This window comes from Carassius auratus, chromosome 13 (genome assembly GCF_003368295.1).
Source record: "Carassius auratus strain Wakin chromosome 13, ASM336829v1, whole genome shotgun sequence".
In the NCBI taxonomy this organism is placed as follows: domain Eukaryota; kingdom Metazoa; phylum Chordata; class Actinopteri; order Cypriniformes; family Cyprinidae; genus Carassius; species Carassius auratus.
Genome location: NC_039255.1, coordinates 10,026,410 through 10,047,698, shown reverse-complemented (window position 1 = coordinate 10,047,698; position 21,289 = coordinate 10,026,410). Strand labels below are relative to the sequence as shown.

The following is a 21,289-nucleotide window of genomic DNA, read 5'->3' as shown; positions in this document are numbered from 1 at the left end:
ATAAGGATGTTGCACTTTTGTTTGCATAAGCATAAGTGGGGAACATTTAACTGTTCATGAGGTAGATTGCCTGGGGGAAGAAACTGTTTTTGTGCCTTGCTGTTCTGGTATTTGCGGCTCTGAGACGCCGGCCAGATGGCAAAAGTTCAAAAATGGGGTGACTTGGATGTGAGGGGTCCAGAGTGATTTTATGAGCCCTTTTCCTCACTCTGGATGTATACAGTTCTTGAAGGGTGGGCAGGGGAGCACCAATAATCCTTTCAGCAGTCCGAACAGTTCTCTGTAGTCTTCTGATGTCTGATTTTGTTGCTGAGCCAAACCAAACAGTTATAGAAGTACACAGTACAGACTCAATGACGGCTGAGTAGAACTGTTTCAGCAGCTCCTGTGGCAAGTTAAACTTCCTCAGCTGGCGAAGGAAATACAACCTTTGTTGGGCCTTTTTTACAATGGAGTCAATGTGATTGTCCCACTTCAGGTCCTGAGAGATGGTGGTTCCCAGGAATCTGAATGACTCCACTGCAGTCACAGGGCTGTTCATGATGGTGAGTGGGGAAAGTGCAGGTGGGTTTCTCCTGAAGTCCACGATCATCTCCACTGTTTTGAGGGTGTTCAGCTCCAGGTTGTTAAGACTGCACCAGACAGCCAGCTGCTCAACCTCTTGTCTGTAAGCAGACTCATCACCGTCCTGAATGAGGCCGATGACTGTAGTGTCATCTGCAAACTTCAGGAGCTTGACAGAGGGGTCTTTAGAGGTGCAGTCGTTGGTGTAAAGAGAGAAGAGCAGAGGGGAGAGAACACATCCCTGAGGGGCACCAGTGTTGGTGGAGCAGCTGTTTGATGTGAATTTCCCCAGTCTCACTAACTGTTGCCTATCTGTCAGAAAGCTGGTGATCCACTGACAGATAGAGCTAGGAACAGAGAGCTGGGTCAGTTTGGTCTGGAGGGTTGTTGGGATGATGGTGTTGAAAGCCGAACTAAAGTCCACAAACAGGATCCTCACATAAGTCCCTGTTTTGTCCAGATGTTGCAGGATGAAGTGCAATCCTATGTTGATTGCATCATCCACGGACCTGTTTGCTCGGTAAGCAAACTGCAGGGGGTCCAGTAAGGGTCTAGTGATGTCCTTCAGATAACCCAGAACCAGTTTTTCAAACGACTTCATGACGACAGACGTTAGAGCCACAGGTCTGTAGTCGTTAAGTCCTGTTATCTTGGGTTTCTTTGGGATGGGGATGATGGTGGAGCGTTTGAAGCAGGAAGGTACTTCACACAACTCCAGGGATCTGTTGAAGATCTGTGAAAAGATGGGGGCCAGCTGGTCAGCACAGATTTTCAGACAGGCTGGTGTAACACCATCTGGGCCTGGTGCTTTTCTTCTTTTGTTCTTCTTGAAGACCTGGCGCACATCATCTTCACAGATTTGAAGAGCAGTAGGTGTGGAACGGGGGATTGCAGGAGGTGTTAATGGTTGTGCAGGGAGATGGTCAGAATGGGTGTTGGGGGTTTCAAATCTGCAATAAAACTCATTCAGGTCGTTAGCAAGCCGTTGATTAGCCTCAGTGCAAGGGGATGGTGTCTTGTAGTTTGTGATGGCCCTCAGTCCTCTCCAAACTGAAGTTGAGTCGTTGGAAGAAAACTGGTCTTCCAACTTTTTAGCCGCTCTGATCTCTTTGTTCAGTGTGTTCCTGGCCTGATTGTACAAGACCCTGTCCCCATTTCTGTAGGCATCCTCTTTGGCCTGACGAAGATGTCTGAGTTTTACTGTAAACCATGGCTTAACTGTAAACCAATCCTCCATCAATCTCTCGGACGATCTCTTCAAACTGAGCCCGAATCAAACTCAGTCCTTTCCTCATCACATAACCTCGACACTGAGCCTGGAAAGCGCATAACATTAGTGTTACTTTCCTGACACTGCGTCTAAACTAAACGTTTTAAGAACTTCATTCTGTTGATAAAAACATAAATAAAATAAAAACAAAATTCTTAGTAATTTATCAAATGTATACACAAAATCAACTCAATAAAAAAAGAAAAGAAATATAAACACTTGAAAATGATGAACTTAGCGACTGTAAACAAACAGATACTCATCCGACGCAAGGCAAAATTAGTTACTTGTATATTACTGACAAAAAAACACACATGCACACTAACTTTAGAAACGGAATTTCTAATGATAATATTTACAAACAAAACCTCCAACAAAGTTAATGTCTGAATCCATTTATGTTCTTTCATAGCTCCGCTTTCTGTTTGCACCATAGGTTTGCACCAGGTTTCTTTTACTGTCTATGGTTTAAACAGCTGATTGTCTATTTCTTCTCCCGTGGACAGACCGAGGAACAGACTCACCTGCAGCTCTGTTCCGCCACCTGCTGTTTGGAAGAGCTATTAATAATGAGGTCGCTTCCGTAGCACTCCCCAAAATAAGCTATTTTAGTTTGATCTTTTTTTAAAAGCATAATTAAGTGAAAATTGAGGTCAGAAAATAAAACAAAAATCAATACTTTGGTTTGAGAGTATTGTTTCCTTTTCTTAGGTTGCTTCTAAACTTTTCTAAAGTTTCCTTTATCCAACCAAAATGCTTTAAATAAAACTAATATCATCCAATATCATTGCATTGTCTTTTGCAATATCCTTTATTATCATTATATTGTTTATATATATATATGTATATATATATATATATATATATATATATATATATATATATATATATATATATATATATATATATATATATGTATGTATATATATATGTGTGTGTGTGTGTTATAGTCGCTATTTATAACATTTGTTTTTAACAAATTTTATAGCTTCTGTTATTTTTATTTAACAAGCTGCTTACCTATAACTCAATGACCCATAACCTCAATAAAAGTCCAAAGTCAGTGATTGAATTGTTGTATTGTTTTATTACTTAAAGCACACAAATAGAAAATAGCTTATATGCATTGTTGAACGAAACAAGAATGTGGACAAAAAGCAAAGCACACAAATATTTTCTTTTTGAAATGTTTGAAATTCACAGAAAGAATACTAACTTCATTTATTTTTACATGATTCTTTCAATGCTTTAGACTCAGGCAGTGAGGGAAGAGAAAACAGCCTGTGCATGCTGATGCAGGATCAGATCCTGACATGAAACAATCTGATATCGATTTAAACAGACCTCCCTCAAGGAAACAGTATTGAGTCTATATTGAAATAGTTGGAGGTAGCAGGCGTAGCAGAGGTCGGCTGTAAAGTGATATTACTGCATCATGAAATATAATAATCAAACTGGTGTAGATCATTAGCTTTTTCTTAAACCTGTCCATATGTTGTGCTGATGGATTATCACTGAAACTGGTGTAAAATGGGAAGACTATCCTTATAGGGATGTTAGTGAGATTGTACTATGTATTATGGACTATGTCACAGTTTTTTTTGCAGTAGTTTTGTCCTACATCCACTTTAGCTTGTCAGAACCTCCTGACTTGTATTAGATACTACTGTACTCTGTTATTTTGTGCTTTGGAGTACAGACTGCAGATCTACAAGGTTCAAAAACTATTTTGTGCTCCAAGAAATGGACAAATTCCACTGGTCAACTCATCTATAATTCTACAATTACCCAAAGAGTACTGGATGTCAACTTTTTAGAATCTGAAATTTGAAATGCCTGACTCCATTATTTTTTTACTTTAGTTTATGCAACGATAACATACACATACTGTACATTTCCATCAGTGCCATCAAGAATAACAAATAACTTCTATCATAATTGTTCCTAAATCAACATTAAAACTCTAGTTTACAAACAAGGTGTATAAGGTTTATACAATGTATATATTTTAATGTACAAACATCTACAAAAAAATCCAGTTCCACATTTGGATAGTACCATGAAAACTATATGATAAAACAATCAATGTAATCTAGACAGTGAGAAGAGGCACTAAGATCACTGATCTAAAACAGTCCTGAGTGAGTTTATAGCTACTCCGCAGCCATTTACGACATCATTTCTGAGAACACTGATGAACTACAAAATGAAGATCAATTGTGTATGTGCTGATTGACTGATAATGTAAATGTTCATCTTCTCATTCACTTTTGACATTGTTGATCTAATAATTTTAAGTCAAACTTTACCAGTAATGAATGAAATCAACTCATGCCATGTCTAAAGTATGGACAATTCTTATTTATCCAAATAAACCACTTAAAGGCATAGTCATTAAGATATTTTTGGTGAAATCCGAGAGCTCTCTGACCCTCCATAGACATCAAGGGAACTACCACGCTCAAGAGCCAGAAAGCTGGTAAGGACATCGCTAAAATAGTCCACATGGCATCATTGGTTCAACCTCAATTTTATGAAGCTCTATATATCACCACATGCATGCGTCATGGTACTCTTGTGAATAGCGGTGGAGACTGACCTGAAGAAATTGTTGAATACATGTTTTACTTTTGTTTTCTTTGCTCTCAAAAGTTTTCTCGTAGCTTCACAAAATTAAGGTTGAACCACTGATGCCCCATGGACCATTTTAACGATGTCCTTAATATCTTTCTGGGCCTTGAGGATGGCAGTTCCCTTGCTGTCTACGCAGAGTCAGAAAGCTCTCAGATTTCATCAAAATATCTTAATATGTGTTCCGAAGATGAACAAAGGTCTTACGTGTTTGGAACGACATGAGGGTGAGTAATTAATGACGGATTTTCATTTTTGGGTGAACTATCCCTTTAAACATGGCAACAAAAAGGGTGCGATTTAGCTTTTAGGCTCAAAACCATTTAAATTATTAACATTTCAATGCTAAGATCAAAACATTTAAAAAAAGAAGAAATTTTTTTTTCAACCATTTTTGCAGTTGAATTTCGTTTATATGGAGAATGTGCTTTGAAGCTGTTGCCATCACTTAGCATTGCATTAGCCACAGATCACGATGATGGTGCTTCAGTAACTTGTAGTTGAGTTGTAGCCATGGCAACTAGGGTTTTGGTCGGCACAGTGATTTGATAGTCGGCTGGATTTGGTTTCCCGCTTCAGGTGCTGGAGGTCTTGGGTAAGTCTTGATTTTCTGCCAGGTGGAGTTTCTGTCTGGATAAACTGCATTAAGGGGATATGTATTGCTAATGTACATCTAATGTACAAGCTCTGAAGCTCCTATTACATTTATAACAATGCTGACTTTATCATTCTTCCTATATACGTTGGATACATATGTTGGATATATCCATTAGGTTTCTATTAGGACACAACTTATCTTCAGCTAAGATGTTCTGAGAAACACAATCCCCGATTTTACTGAAGCTAAAACGAAATGCTTAGCTGAGAGCAGTGAGAGCTTTCAGTGTAACACAAACCCTTTCTGGATAAACAGAAAATACCAGGAAAACACAATATAACATTTTAACAAAATATTTACTTGACAAAAGCTGATTAAGCTTACTGTACTTTCACTGATTAATGTCAGAAGTAAAGTAAAACACCATATTTAAACACATACAAAACATAATATGGAAGGATACATTGAGCTGCTCAATTCTTCCAGCTGAGGGGAGGAAAAAACAGATGCATAAAAAATTAATATAATTGCTGCTGCTTTAAAAAAGACAAACAAAGGGTTCTTTTGGAATTCAGCCTATATGTTAAAAAAAACTGAGATGATTTGTGTTGTACAGGTAAGGAAAAGAATTTCTGCAGTGCAGTTTGTGATTTCTGAAAACAGACAGCCTGTAGGCTAAATTGTTTAGTTCTGTTTTTATTTTTGCGTTTTATAAACACCTATTTTCTATCATCTAGCTTCTCCTGGACGTCAATTTTATAATAAATGGGTGAATTTCATAAACCTGTCTAGGTCACATTTTACAAACAAACAAACAAACAAACAAACAATAAATAAACTGTTTTTTGTTTTTAATTAATTGAATATATATTACGTTTTTTTTTTGCATCCCAATATTAATGACTCTAGTACAATAATATCTAAACAAACATTGTATTAATACAACATTAATATTGTCATAAACATGTATTATTTACATTTAGAATTTCTGGGAGGAATTTTTTTTAATAGTCCTAAAATAAGCTTTAAATAGTGGAGTAAAACATGACCTTTCTTATGATTCAGCTATATACACTCTGTTATACTAAGTGAACCATCCATAATGAAACTCTCACACACATGTACACTCTCTCACACTCCAATCTGCTGGGTTCTCTACCACATACCACTGAGCTGACAGCTAGAAGGGAAATACTATCTATAGCAACTGGCCAGCCCTTCACAGGCTGATGAAAGAATTCAGTCAGACAGCGACATTTGGATTTGGAGGATAACACAAGATTCAGCCAGAGGCCTGTATTCAGATACAGGGTACTATTGTGTCCAGTCCTGTAGTATCTGTGTGTGAGAGAGTGCTTGAATAGTGGATAGAGAACAAGAAGCCTGGAATTCTATATCCATTAGATCCAGATTCCACTAATGTGTTTGTGTCTACTGTAATGAACAAATAAAAACTGGTGAGAAAAATGTATGTTTGTTGTTTAAGGTTCAGTATGAATACATAAGAGATTAAACGATTTGGGGAATTTTTTAAGATTCTGATATTCTGTGATTAAGATTTAAAACAAGTTTTTTTTTTAATGTTCGGGGCTGCACAATTTGGCCAAAAATGCAGTGATTTTATCAAAATGAGTAAAAAAAAAAAAAAAAAAAAAGATTATGAATTGCAGCCTTTGCGATTCGATAATCACACTAGGCCATATCACAATTCAGTTTTATTTAGATTAACTGTGCAACCCAACAAGAGATGCATTATAAAAGAAGATTAAACAATATCTTACATTAGAAAGCAAATGTTCTAGATTGCGGTCCGAAGCGTTTTTTCTCTGGTCTTCAGACAGCTCCTCCACATGACTGTCCAGACTGAAATGCAGCCGGGCCAGACGTTCCTGCATCTCCCTCACATGCTCTAGCTGCTCAAAGGAGCACACCTTACCTGCAAACACACGGTTTTACACACATGGAAAGTGAGACTTACCTTTCTAGACTTACTAGACCAAACAAATCCCAATCAAACTGATGAATTAGATGGTGAAAAGGTGCCACCCTTACACACCTTTGCATTCCTTAAAAATTTCTCAACGGTTAAGACTGCAAAACAATTCTCATGACAGCCCAAACTACTAAGGCTTCTGAATAAACCCCTAGCACATACCAAAAGCCTGTAGCTTTCCAGAGTGAAAGTCATTGAGCAAGTTGAGCAGTCCTCCCTCCATCTCTCTCACATCAGAGACGTCGGTGAGGAATGAGTGCTGGAGGGGTGAGGACGACTGGGACACTCGGCTGGGTCCAGCAGGCTGAGGAGCTCTGGGTTTCTCTCTGTGAGGCCTACAAATGGAACCAGAATCACAATTTGTGGCTCAATTTGGAAAAGCCAATTACAAACTCAAACCAAATTAACATCTATCTATGATCTATAATGACACACACACCTTGTGTTTTTGGGGGGAACCACAGGAACAGCGAGAGCTTCTTTAGACGGACCCATTGCCCCCACCGATCTCTTGTACTTGCCTCTGGGTTTGGGCGAGGGCGGCTGGGGTAAACCCAATGAGAATGTGGCACTTTTACTCGCTGGGAGAACAGTAAGCTTTCGAGGGTTGATTGGTGGAGGAGGAGGCTGGGGAAGGGACACTTTGGGACTCCTTTTCTTCCTCTTGTCTTCCATGAGGCCAGTGGCACTTTCTAAGACACACTGACAAAAGCTCTAAGCTATTGAGGTACTATGAAGAGAAACTGAGAGACTATGAAAAAACAATATGAGCTGATCCTTAACTAGTGGAATACAAACAAAGTGTGTCATTTCTATCAAAAGGCACCACATGAAATTGCAAAAATATTGTTATATGAACTAGCGTTACCCAAATACTGCCATTATTGTAAAGAAGTCTACTTTAACGGGAAAAGTAACTTGTTTAGGCTTTCTGCTTTGGCTCTGGTGGAAAGGCAACCAGGAGCATAATATAGTATATATATATATATATATATATATATATATATATATATATATATATATATATATATATATATATATAAATGTGGGCTCTAAATGTGAAGGTTTGTCCCATGCTTCAGTTCTGTTGGTATCACTGCACTAATGTCAATTTTAGCTTTAAATATTACATTAGGTCAGTGAGAGCCTGTGCTAAACATTCACAAGATATCAAGCAATTATCTGACCTTGAGCTGCTAACAGATGGAATGGAATATTCAATGTTTTGTGCAACTGCATGAAGCCATGATAACAACATCAGATGTACTATGCGTAATAAATGAAACTAGTGAAAGTAAAAAGATATGCCTTCTTATCGTCCTATTTAAGAAGTAGTTTGATTCACACTCCACCAAAAGCAATCCTCCCTGTCATTTTCTTGTTTATTTATTCTCCTGTTCTGTTTTGTTTCTCACTCTGCATAAAGAAACACAGTGTTATCAAGCCATGCTCTAGTGCTGAATATTTTTAGATGCTTCAGATCTCTCCGGGACTCTCGGATGACTGCTGTCCACCCGCCAGGGATCCAGTATTATATTTCTACCATCAATTTCTTTTTCTTTTTCTTTTTTTAATTGCATTAATTTTTATATATACTTTGTTAGTGTAAGCATACCAATATTCAACACTGTTTCTCAGAAACTGCAACTAGCTGGGTCAGGTAACATAAACTCAAACATCTTTATCTAAAAGTAACAAAGTAATATCTTTAAGTATTTAACTAAGGTTTTTAGAAATTCTGACATTTTAAATAAAAGCAAGGTTTTAAATACAACCATTCAACTGTATGCCTATTATTTAAGTCCTTAGGCTATATGTTGGGGAAAAAATATAAATTAATTTCCGAGCACATGTTCCTCATAATTATATATCAGTGGTAGATAGATGTATGATAAATTAGATTCTATAGAAAGATTGTGTGTGTGTGTGTGTGTGTGTATTATAATCTAATTGCAAATTAATATGTGAATCCTACACGTATGTACTGTATATCATGATAGAAATTCATGCGTAATATTGTTAATTGCAAAAGGGCGTTGAACAATCTGGGTTAATCATGAAGCTTTTAGATGAATAATCTGCCCCAAAATCTCAATTTTAAATCATGCACTTTACTTTACAAAATTAAACACGAAGATTGCGTCTCTTTGTATTGTTATTCTATGCTAGACTATATTTTTTTTTTCTTTGATTTGTGTATCAGTGCAAGATATAATACGTTTTTCATTTGGCGAAGAGGTTTTACATGGCAGGGATTGGCAAAGGGGGTTGAAAGGCACGATGCGCACATCGTCATATGGCTGAACAAAACGATTTACTCACCGGCTCGCGGACAAGGATGCGGCTCGAACTTTTGAACGTAAATTTAAGGCGCCCGTGTTGATTTCTCCATTCCAATAACGCAGGATTCCGGTTTAACAGCAGAGACAGAGCACTTTACTATTCTAGCGTGAACTCTCCTTGCTTCCCGACCGCGATTCTACTGATTAGTACTATGGTGGAGCTTAGGTGTTAATATTAATAAGACACGCTTTTGTTATTGGACGGCATTGAAGAAACGTCACGATTATCTAATTAATATTCAAGAGCCAAGCCTCAGCAATGGGTATGCTCCTGAGCAACGTCAAAATAACAGTATTAATATTAATGAGCTGGACCTTGGCCATAAGAACGTAATCACGAGCTGAGCACCAATTTAAATAACCTTAAACTAGTTATTAAAAACTCATCCACAAAGATGGCTATTTATACAGCGGCTTTTAATAAGCCATTATATACCACAAAACGAAATGCCAATGTAAATATCTGTGTTCATTATAGTCAACCGTTGACCGAAATCTTGGTTGCTCATGCTACCTAATGATAAACCTAAGAAATATTAGGATGACAAAACTTGTACTTACCACTGATCTATATAATGTATATATTCTCTTTTATAAATGAGTTATTTGTTTTTAAATGGTATTTGATTCAAAATAAAGAAACATTACATTGAACTATAAAGAAAAACAATCATTTTGTTTTGAATTCATGAATTTCCTTTAAAGAAAACTTCAGATATCCAGATATAGTACAAAAATATGTTTCCTTTTTATTTCATGGCAAGTCAGAACAGACCGAAATGCACTTGTAGAAAAAATAAACAGCCCTCATGCATATTTTCTGCTCATCTGTGATGACTGACAATAATTTATCTTTGTTTAACTGACTTTATGATTGGAGGCACTGGCTGAATAAGAATACGCTTTTCCCAGAACTATTCTGTCTCTGAGCAGTTTGAAAAAGGCATAATAATTACTGAATAAAATTAGAGCTAATGATATTGTCTGATGCCACTTCTCTGAACACATCAGTGAATATAGCTGGTAGAATATCATTGCACCTTCCAGGATTATAAGAATGTTCAATATTCGAAGAGGTTTGTTGAAGAAAAACTGTTAAAAGAAAGGGGGAAAAAAGGAGGGTATCAGTGGTTAAGGCAATTCCCGCGAATACATTATTAATTCTTTGTAATAATATTTCTGAAAACATTTCCATTCAATCATGTTCTTAAAAACAAAGCACTCTGTGTTTTAGACTTCGCCTACAGCTTATACTTACATAAAAACGATAATGGGAGACATCTGAGGGAACTGCTACGTTATAATGGCCCATGGCCTTATAAACATTTTTACTGTGTTTGACCAAAACTCCTTGTGGCCACATATACTCTTCTGTCCATCTGAAGGAAACAGAAAAAAGAAAGATATTACAACTTACAAAAAAAAAAAAAAATGTTCTACATAAAAAAAAAAAAAACTAAAAACAAAGCATTTTGACAGTTTAAGAAGAATATTATATGTAAAAATAAATAAAAAATTCAATGAGGTAATATTATTTAGCAAAAACAGGTTAAATAAAAAAAATCTGTTCTAGTGACTGTGAACAAGATTTGAAATTAGGCTCTTTTGGAAATGCATTTGGAATCATACAGTACCTGCTATACTTGCATTTTAGCACTTAAAAGAATATTAACCAAAACCCAGCACAGACACATACTAAAACCCTAACACAACCTATATTTAAGCTATTTCTATGTCCCCAGGTCAGACGTACATGTGTTGGAGGACGTTTGAGCAGAGGGAAGGGTCCACCTTCTGCCAGCAGCCCAGATGTGCAGCAGCTTTGTGGAGCAGGTCACAGTATCGCGGAGGTAACAGGTGCCGCATCAGAATGATTGAAGTACTGACGGATACCAGGATGAACAGCTCACACGACCAACGCTTATCTACATATTGTGTGCTCTATATACATAAAAAAAAATTAAGAAAGAGTAATATGCATGAATGTAAAGCAATTCTTTAGGTCTAAGACAAAATCTTTCAGTCTAAAATGTACTGTGCCATGTATAACAGTAGCACACAAATCTTTAAAAAATATTTGTTTGATAAATTATTTTATTAGACAATGACTCATTTGATAAAAAGTGACAGCAAAGCGATTTATAACATTACAAAGGATCTCCATTTAAAATAAATACTATTATTTTGAACTTTCTATTCACAAAAAAGACCTGAAAAAATGCATTATGGTTTCCATAAAATATGAAACAGCACAACTGTTAATACTGATTGATATTACAACATATAACATTGATAATAATGAGAAATGTTTATTGAGCACCACATCAGCATGTTTTCAGAATGATTTCTGAAGGATCATATGACACTGAAGTCTGGAGTAATGATGCTGAAAATTAATTTGTTCATTGCCATGACAGGCAGAATTTAAATGTTAAAATGTAAAAAAAAAAATAAGCAAAAAACGTTCTAAGAAAATATAACTGCCATATAACTGATGATTCACTGTTTTGTAGCAGTTTGCATGGAATAATATGTTTTCAAAGATACAATAATTTTTTTTTTAATACAATAAACTATTACACAAACTACATCCAGAGGAATTTCAACAAAACCCATGATGCTAAACCAAAGTTTTGCATTGAGGGCAGATAGAAAGCCATAAAAATTATATCTGGAAAAATAATTTGCATGTGTTGGTTTAAACGCCAAGAATGATTTTTACCTACAGCCAATCTGATCTGAATTTACAGATTCATTACACATGAATCACCATTTCCTCATCAACCAAACCTGGGAGGTATTCCAGAAGGCTGGTTATGTGACATAGCAGGGTATGTTTAATGGCAAGTAAAGCAGATAAACTCAGCTTTCGGATCCAAAAACAGATGTAGTTCTCAGGGTACTCGTAAGGGACTGCTGTTGCACACATAAAATGCAACCTTTTTTATTCTGAAAATGTATGATTTATATTAACATTACAGAATAGAAAATGCTCAGTATGACCTTTTAAGATTCAATTTAAATAAATGTAATTGCACAAACTATGTAGTCTACAATTTCAGTTGGATTATTCTGAAATAAATAAGTTTTTTTTCTGATTTATGTTATTCTGGGCAGCCATTCCCTAAAGCATAATGCTTTCATATGATACTTTTTGGGAACGAAGGCTTGTTTGAATGCACTGTCAGAAGTGAGTGAACACTGTGTCTGATTGGTTCTGTCTTGCAACATTTGCGTTTTGATTAGCAGGAAAATAGTTCTATCCTACACAATTATTCACAAACACCGGTTATTCATCCAATTCAATGCATATTGCATTCATTTTTTTTGTTAAATAAACAAATTCACTGGTAAATAAAACACCTTAGTGTCAATATTTTTCATATACATATTAGTATCAATCCTTTCAATACTGACATCAGTATCAATATATCAATACTTAAGGATTGATACGACCATACCTTGTGAACATACTCTGAGCTGAATTAACTTAATCCCGGATGCTTTTTTGGAACCAGCAAACCTTGAGTCAGAAAGCTTTGGGTTAATCAGCTGAGAGTTCAGGGTATGTGTAAGGTCATTTAACCTTGCTTTCTGGAATATCCCTCTGCAGTCCGTACACTATATGTGTGTTTATGCACAAAAGACCACCTGTCAATGCACTCACCTTGACGAACCAAACAGGTACGAATGCAACGTAGTAGGCGCTGAGCATGGAGCTAACCAACACCTCCTTCATCCTCCAGTTGAAGTCCATCTTCAGGTACTCCACTTCTTTGCGGATAAGGTCAGGAGAGAGACAGCAGGCGTGGGTGGGCATGGGTTGAGCACTGTACAGCTGACTCGTGTGCTGTTTCCATGTTTCCTTCAGGACGGACAGATAGTCCCGTCCCCCACGGCCCAAAGCAGCACTGTTCACCTCTTTGGAACTCATGCTGCCTAATGGGGACATGGATCCAGCCCTCCGGAAGTCACAGCTGAGTCGGAAGAAAGGGATGTACATTCCAAACCTGAGAGAGAAAGATAGATGAGCATGTTGAAACATTCTAATTCATATAAATTATCTATCTAACTATCTATCTATCTATCTATCTATCTATCTATCTATCTATCTATCTATCTATCTATCGTGTTGTAAAGTATTGTAAAGCTCCTGAGCTAAAAAAATAACAATATATATCACAAAGCACAATAATTCCATATTATAAGTAACTAGTCAACCATCATGACCCATCATATATGCATTATGAAAGCAGTAAAGGTGGAGTCACATTAGCAAAATTTTATGGGCAAAAAGGTCCATTATTCACAGCTCACACACAGATGTTACTTTCAAACCAACCAGCTTTCTGTTGGCCAACATAGCAAACTTGTGTGACTGATGCAAAATCTGTGTTGAAAACCTTCAAAAAAAATTCTAGATCACATGGATCTCATTTAAATGACTGTATTTCACCCACGAAATCTCACAAAGCAATGGTAATCATGACAGCACTTGAAAACATTAGATTCAATAGCAGCAAAGTTGTAGATTATTACTCACGGATAGCAGAGGAAGAGCAGGCTGAGTACGGAATACGTCTTGAAGAGATAAATAAGTGAACGACACAGACTCCATCCTGCAAGGGTCAGGACAGCAAAACGAGCTGTCACCAGGAAGACAGAGTGAGGGAAGGACAACTTCCCACTTTGTGATGCCTTTGAAGCAAAGAAAGAATGGGAAATGATTGATGCACAACATTTTTAAAGCTATTAAAATGAAATAAAGATCCAGGATATAAGGCACGTTACCTCTTTTACAATGGCAGCAATTAGCCTGCGAGCCAGCACTATGATGGTGAACACCAACATATTATAATCAATGAGGTGGAAGTTCTGCAGAGACAAAGAAAAATTATTTTAAAAAAAAAATAAAGATTGGATGCTTCGGTGTTGTTAAATTTAAGATTTATGACGTGACTTACTAGAGAGGTGTGTGAAGGTGGGTGCGAGGGGGGGTACCACCACACGGTTTTGTAGATGTTGACGTAATGTACAAACAGAGCTGTAAGATGGCACACAAACAGGTGCAGCTCAAACAGGACGTTCTGGTCCACAGAGAGCTCCGGAATCTTACAGTGCTTCAGTGGCACCACCGTCTGAGTGGCCAACGGAGGGCTGGACATTCCCGTCCCTGATCCATTCCTGATGACCGCACGGATTTGAAAACAGCATGTTATTGGAAAAGGATGTTTTCATAGGAACAGAACATTAGTTTGTGTGTAACATTATGCTTAAATGTGCCCCCACCTGGTTCGTGACCTCACACCTGTCACAGGTGAGCTTGTGGAGTGGTTTCCGTTGCCAATGGAACCAGACTCACTGCTCAGCGGAGAACGACAATATGTCGTTCTATTCGCTCCTCTTCTTCCTCCGGCCATTCCAGATCTACTCTTGCCCCTCCTCTCAATTTTTTCGCACTTATAGTTGGTTACGCTATAGATACCTGCAGGAAAACAAACAAGTAGTTCCAAACACACAACAACACTCTGTGTCTTCCACCAATTTACTGTATTTTACAGTTTGTAAGTGAGAATAATTTGTTAGACAAGTTTCAGTGGGGTTTTAGACAACATCATAGTACAGAGTCATCTTTGCTAAAGGTCCTGAATGATCTTTTGTTAGCTGGGGACTCTGCAATTCTAGTACTCTTGGACCTCAGTGCTGCTTTTGACACAACTGATCTTGCCATTTTACTTGAAAGGATGAGCAACTGTGTAGGATTTCAAGGTACTGCATTGCAATGGTTTAAATCCTCTATTTGTGATAGAACATTTTTGGTGGAGGTTGGGAATTTTTCTTCTTCTGTACCATTAACTTGCGGTGTGCCTCTGGAATCAACTTTGGGCCCACTTTTGTTTTCACTTTATTTGCTCCCTTGTTTTAATACACAAAAATTCATTGGCAAGTTCATTTTCTAAATATGTTTTTTTGTTTGTCAATTCCTCTTTACAAGTAATTTAATGCTTATTACAGATACATTATTCTACATCTCTGTTTACTGTTAATCATCATCACAGGTTGTTCAGAAGCTCAGAATGTTTGCAATAGCTGGTACCATACTTATCTTGCTATTTCTGCAGCATGAATGCCACCTGTGCACAGTGTGCAAATTGTCTTAGTGGATGGAATATGTTGACAACCAACTAATTTGACCTTGGATGTGATGTATTAAGCATATTTCTAAAAAAAAATATATGATAATAAGTTTCTTAGTAATCCTGTCCAAACAGATCCAGAACACTGGGTACTGAATAAATTAATATAAAACAATATTATTTTAAGACACTGTCAAGACACCATACTATGTTATTAAAAGTAAAATCAAGTTTAGTTTATTGTCATTTGGCAATATGGTGACACAAAATGTAGCTTTACCAGGTCTGCAGGACAAATTATAGCCAGAGAGGAGAAAATGTTGCAGATTCTTTTGGTGTTGGGTTTAAAGAAAATTAGTTTTTAAATCCTTGCCAGCTCTAAAAGGATATTAATGTAAGTTACCAAACCACTGGTCTTGCACTGAATGAATTGACACTGTATGTTTGTAAACTCTTCCTCAAATGGCTCATATTGTAACTTTAGGCTACTTTCACTTGTGCCTTGGGCCTACAATTGGTAACTTTCTTTTAAGAGGCATTGGAAAGCCTTTTATGGCAGCAATTGTTAAACCAGTGAGAAGAACTTACTGTACTGTCTGTCACATGCTATGAAGGCTCAGATACTTTTTACCATGCATGAAGTTTGTATTAACATGATGATGCCTACAATTTATTTTTAAACTTACTGAATCAAACCATTTTGCACTGAATCTGTCTAGATTATGTTTTGTCATGTTAGGGCTCATTGCACTGTTAGATTTATCCCCATGCACCACCACTGGTCTCATGCACAGGACATTTGACAAAGAAGACTCGCATGCATGCAGCACTACTGGCTTGCCAATTCACGTGCCACAAACGGGTCTCACTATAGCAAGCCAAAATAATGTATGTGTTATGGTTAGTTTTTAAAGAAATGTTATCCTGCTTAAAACGAGGAATAAGCTTTCCTGTTCGCTCTGTTGTTTTGCAGCCCTGCCTTTATTGATAACTTAGACAACTTTTGCGGAAGCGTTGCTGTTAAAAACATATAGGTTGAAAGATGTCGTTTTTTTATTTTGAAACCAAATTAATTTAAAATGCAAGAAAAATGTATTGGGTCTGGTTGAATCTAAACGCCGATAGCAATAAATGCATGTTCGAATATAAGACTGCGGCCTAGCACATAACCAAATTTCAAGAAATAGCAAAAAATGTCTTACCACCTTCAACAGCGGAGTTTAGTCCGGATAAGGCGACTGTGAGAATTAGTTTGAAACGCACTCGATACTTAAATACAGTGAATTACTTGGAAGCGTAAAGGGTTTGTTTAATTTCTGACAGTAAACGCGAAGGGCTCATTCTGTTGATGTTGTACCGCAGACGCACGCACGCGCAGGGGGAGGAGGCAAGCGTGCGTGCTTGCGTGTGCTTGCGTGTGTGTGTGTGTGTGTGTGTGTGTGTGTAAGAGAGAGAGGAGAGAGAGACATCAAAGCACACATCATGTGGTTGCTCTTCAGGCACATACATTACACAGAACCGGTTCGGAAAGGTTAATGTATTCAGTGTATAACACACATTCATTGAACATATTTGATTGCATATAAAAAACAGCACGGAGTCCAGCCATGAAAACAGGCTAACAGTTTTATTCCGTTTAGCTATTCCACACAATGTATATTATTAATACATTGTATATTATTAATACTGTCAATCATTTATTCAGACTGTAATCTATCCTAATTAATATATATGCAAAACTATAAACAAATCTCCCTCCACAAAAGATACTCATGTGCCAGATTCTTGTATTTAAATATATTTTAAATATTCTCATAACACTTGTAGCTAAATTCCATAGACATACACCACTGTTTGGGGTCAATAATGTATATATATATATATATATATATATATATATATATATATATATATATATATATATATATATATATATATATATATATATTAGCAAGGACATATTTAATTAATCAAAACTGATGGTAAAGTAACTTATATATATCATCCCACAACATTTACAAAAACTGTTTCAAATAAATGCAATTCTATTAATAAAATATATATCTGTTTTCAACTTTAATAATTATAAGAAACAGTTCTGGAGCACCAAATTAGCCTATTAGAATGATTTCTGAAGGATCATGACTGGAGCAATGGCTTCTGAAAATTCGTTGTATTCAAACTGTCTCTGTTTTATTGTATTTTTTTTTTTAGACAAATTCAGCCTTGGTGAGCATAAGAGACTTTAAAGCTATCGAAAGTTTTAATATTTGGAAGTTTTTCCCAAATATTCATGAACAAAATATTAAGTATGTGAATTTTTTTTCTGTCTTCTTATTGTGTGTATTCTGCATCCCTTCAGATTCAGTCTCCATAAATAACGCATCCCTGTGGTGTTTTTTCTTTTCTTCATTTCTCTTCGTTGTTATTTATAATGCTGCCGTTTGTTTTTCGTTTATATATAAATGAATGCCTACACATTAAAAACATGTCTCTTCACCTGTACCAAATCCTGTACCCTGTGTCTGTACAAAAGGGCGGGTGTTGTTCGTCTGAAGGATCGCTCGGCTGCCCAATCGGAGCGCAGGGTGCGCGCCCGGAAGATCGCTGCTGCAGCAGCAGAACAGAAGCAGCAGCACACGGGACCGAAATGGCGTAGCGCGCAGTCCTCTGCTGCAGCAGCGGGGCCAGGCTCGCCGATCATCCCAGAGCCTGGCCCGTCGTACTCCAACCGACGAGTATGGTGGAGGTGACTTTTAGTTCCAGTTCACTTGCTTCGAAACCAGCACGAGATCACCGGAGACGGTAAGTGCACATGTACTACAGGGGCATGTCTTTGTTTAATCTTTGCGTTGCAGTTTCGCATTCCAGCACTTGCGTCACACGTATGGTCATGCACTTGTGCAGGACTAGAGATGCACATCATTTGGTTATGTATTAATATTAATTTTCACTGTTCTTTCAAGCACTTTGTCCTTTCCTTCCATACGTGCTCTAGAACTAATGACTGGATTGCTAAATGGGAATGCAGATCTTAATGAACCTGCTTTGTCTCATCAGAACAGTGCCCTTCATATGTCATATCAAGAAGAGAAAGCAACAGTCCTGGAGGGAACTCATGACCAGGTAGGTCAGTTTGTGCCGCAGAAATAAGACAAGATACTCTCCTTGTAGGGCTTGGTATTGTCATTGATTTCATGAATTGCTTTGACTCAGATTAACAAACTCTTGTTTCGATTCTGATTTCAATTCCTTTGGATACATGTCTTTTACAGCTAATGTTTGTAAACTATACAGGGAACCCTGTCATTTGGTTCATTTATATATTTAGCTATAATAACCAACACTTTATTAAACATTTTATACAAGCATTTAAATTGCACATAGTACATGCAAGTTGTGCTGTTTCTTTCCATGCTTAATATTAAAGATAGTAAAAAAAGTATTTATTGTTTGTATTTTGTGATAAATCTGTCTGAATTTGAAAGCTGAGATAGTTTTAGACCAGTAACAGGGCTTATTGTAATTATTGGGTGGCAGGTGTGCTACAAATAATGTTTAGTAAAGTTTTGTTCATGTATCAACGCAAAACAGCTTAGGTTAAAAGATTGATATTGGGTGTTAAAAACTAATTGGTTCATTAAAATAAAGATTTATTTAAATTAGTTCTGCCAATCTTTTTGGTTAACTCCTTTTTGGTAACTTCATGACCACTTCATGATCAATATTGGCAACCAAGCCCTGCCTTCTTGCCTTATCTGATCTGATTCAAATGTCCATTCTTTGCAGATAAGATCGTCATGACTTTGTTCTTCAAGCTGCTCTCCATCCCGATAAGTTGACTTTCCTCCAGCGTTATTTCAGGGAAGTGTTTGTTCAGCATACCAACTGTCACTGGTCTATGAAAATATCATCTCTGCACTTTGGAGACGACAACTGAAGTTGTTTTTATCCACGAAAGAACCATAAACTCTTCATGTGTCCAAAAAAGTTAAGTAACACACAATTGTGCCACAGTAAAGAGACATCATCATCTGGTCATATTTGTTATAAATAAATCCAGTGGGGTATTTATATGTTGCAGGTTGTTAAAAAGAAGTGAAAAAGGAAATGGTGAAAGTGCACTTGCTTTGCAAGTAAAACAAATGGGTATTTAAAAATGAAATCATGCAGGCAAGACAAAGTAGCTTCATCCAACAGTTTTATTATATGCAGATTAAGTGCCTAGACTTAGTCTTTTATTAAGAACATGTCTGAAAGTTTCATTTCTGAGACAATAAACTGTAGACAGATGTTCTCTTAATTCAGAACTCATATTGGTGCTTTCGCAAAACCATGAACCATGCTTTAATTTTTTCCATGATCACTTGACAAACCAAGACGGACAGTGTGGCACACTGACCCGTGCATAAGCTTTATAAATTCCACAGTTAAACTTTCTTGTGGGAGTGTGGTGCTAATGAGATGCAGGACATAATGAATTATAATTATTTTACTACCTCAGAAGTTACTACAGCTCAGACCCACACAGCAAACACTCTGATCAACCGATATTCACATGCTTGTCTTACAGTAATGTCAATCGAGTCATTGTTTGTCAAATGGTTTGGGGATAATTTGAAAGAGGAGTAAGCATGATTCTTTTCACTTCTTGTACATTAGTTTATTAATAGGTTTGGGAATATCACACAAATCATACAGAGACCTTGTAGTTCACTGGTTTGTACACTGGCGGCCGAAAGTTTGGAATAATTAAGGTTTTTTTTAACTATTTTTGAAAAGAATATTAGAAAATCTTAAAATAACTGGTTTCTATTTGAATAAAAAAATGAAATAATAATTTATTAATGTGATGGCAAAGCTGAATTTTCACCAGGCATTACTTGGTGTCACATTATCCTTCATAATTGTTATCATTGTTTAAGATTTTTGTGGAGATCATGAGATATTATATAAATTATTTGAGTAATAGAAAGTTAACTGAACAGCATTTATTAGAAATAATTTTTTTTGTAACATTAGTGTCTTTATTGTCACTTTTGATATTTTCTTTTTTTAATCTTACTTATCCTAGCTTTTAAATTAAAGGAGTCATATGATGCAATTTCAAATTTTCCTTTCTCTTTGTAGTGTTACAACCTCTTGGTGCATGTAGATCTGTTAAGTTGCAAAGACTAAAGTCTCAAATCCAAAGAGATATTGTTTATCAAAGTTAAGACTCTGCCACGCCACCCTTAAAACGGCTCATTCATGTCACTTTGTGGGAATATTTGTGTAATGCTGCCCAAATGTTCACATAAAGAAGGCTTGGTTTCAGTAACTGTAGTCAGTGTTGAATCAGCCATGCCAGGGAGATGCTGTGTGTATCTAGGCGAAAGCAAAAGCACTTTATTTGGCCTTCTGAAAGTAGATGCATTTAGGAATCTTTAAGATTTTCTGATTTGAGAAAATTCTGACTTTGCTACGACAATCTAACCATGGCTTGTGCACTGCAAACACATACAAGCTTCATCACTGTATCTGCCACATGACTCCGTTCCCCTTTCAGGTTTGAACTAATGGTAAAACTAAGGACATTTATAATGTCTTTACATTTATTTTGCTCGCGATTATGGAAAGGGGCCTTACATTTCCAATGAGTGCTTGCAGAAGGAGGGACTTTGTAGAAAACGGCGTGTTTGAGAGAGGCGGGGCATAGAGGACCTACAATAATGTACAGTACTTAAAAAAGGATGTCAACATATTCTGTTACAC

General features: G+C 36.7%; 2 protein-coding genes and 1 long non-coding RNA gene across 6 annotated transcripts; 1 reads left to right on the top strand and 2 right to left on the bottom strand.

Moving 5' to 3' along the window:
- Positions 1–2,905: 2,905 nt before the first annotated feature.
- LOC113112598 (coiled-coil domain-containing protein 28B-like) lies at positions 2,906–9,560 on the bottom strand. Of its 3 annotated transcripts, none has more exons than XM_026278307.1 (6): positions 9,379–9,560; positions 7,496–7,775; positions 7,219–7,391; positions 6,845–6,999; positions 5,527–5,549; positions 2,906–5,095 (listed from the first exon to the last, which is right to left on the bottom strand). In XM_026278307.1, exons 2-6 carry the CDS (start codon positions 7,729–7,731, stop codon positions 5,041–5,043), a joined length of 642 nt encoding a protein of 213 aa, XP_026134092.1. In that variant the 5' UTR covers positions 7,732–7,775; positions 9,379–9,560; the 3' UTR covers positions 2,906–5,040. The 3 variants fall into 3 exon arrangements, with proteins under 3 accessions (XP_026134092.1, XP_026134090.1, XP_026134091.1); XM_026278305.1 differs by having other exon boundaries at positions 7,496–7,758; XM_026278306.1 differs by having other exon boundaries at positions 7,496–7,748.
- A 562-nt stretch (positions 9,561–10,122) lies between these two features.
- LOC113112597 (transmembrane protein 39B) lies at positions 10,123–16,938 on the bottom strand. 2 transcript variants are annotated; one of them, XM_026278303.1, is made up of 9 exons: positions 16,738–16,938; positions 14,688–14,883; positions 14,363–14,582; positions 14,190–14,273; positions 13,942–14,096; positions 13,066–13,408; positions 11,152–11,339; positions 10,657–10,777; positions 10,123–10,490 (listed from the first exon to the last, which is right to left on the bottom strand). In XM_026278303.1, the coding sequence occupies exons 2-9, from the start codon at positions 14,816–14,818 to the stop codon at positions 10,257–10,259; spliced, it is 1,476 nt and encodes a 491-aa protein (XP_026134088.1). In that variant the 5' UTR covers positions 14,819–14,883; positions 16,738–16,938; the 3' UTR covers positions 10,123–10,256. The 2 variants fall into 2 exon arrangements, with proteins under 2 accessions (XP_026134088.1, XP_026134089.1); XM_026278304.1 differs by having other exon boundaries at positions 16,741–16,938.
- Positions 16,939–17,994: 1,056 nt separating this feature from the next.
- On the top strand, positions 17,995–20,604 carry LOC113112596 (uncharacterized). The gene is made up of 3 exons (XR_003293452.1): positions 17,995–18,340; positions 18,596–18,661; positions 19,325–20,604. It is a non-coding gene; the product is annotated as an uncharacterized LOC113112596 (long non-coding RNA).
- Positions 20,605–21,289: the final 685 nt, after the last annotated feature.

Bases quoted from the DNA above. Each gene is read 5' to 3' on its own strand.
- LOC113112598 (XM_026278307.1), bottom strand. From the start codon at position 7,731: ATGGAAGACAAGAGGAAGAAAAGGAGTCCCAAAGTGTCCCTTCCCCAG. The intron at 5,550-6,844 runs GTAAGATATTGT...TCCTCCCCTCAG, and splicing joins TAGAACATTTGCTTTCTAAT to CTGGAAGAATTGAGCAGCTC. The intron at 5,096-5,526 runs GTATCCTTCCAT...CAGTTTATCCAG, and splicing joins GAAGAATTGAGCAGCTCAAT to ACAGAAACTCCACCTGGCAG.
- LOC113112597 (XM_026278303.1), bottom strand. From the start codon at position 14,818: ATGGCCGGAGGAAGAAGAGGAGCGAATAGAACGACATATTGTCGTTCT. The intron at 14,583-14,687 runs GTGGGGGCACAT...TGCGGTCATCAG, and splicing joins GGTGTGAGGTCACGAACCAG to GAATGGATCAGGGACGGGAA. The intron at 13,409-13,941 runs GTGAGTAATAAT...TTTCTCTCTCAG, and splicing joins CTGCTCTTCCTCTGCTATCC to GTTTGGAATGTACATCCCTT.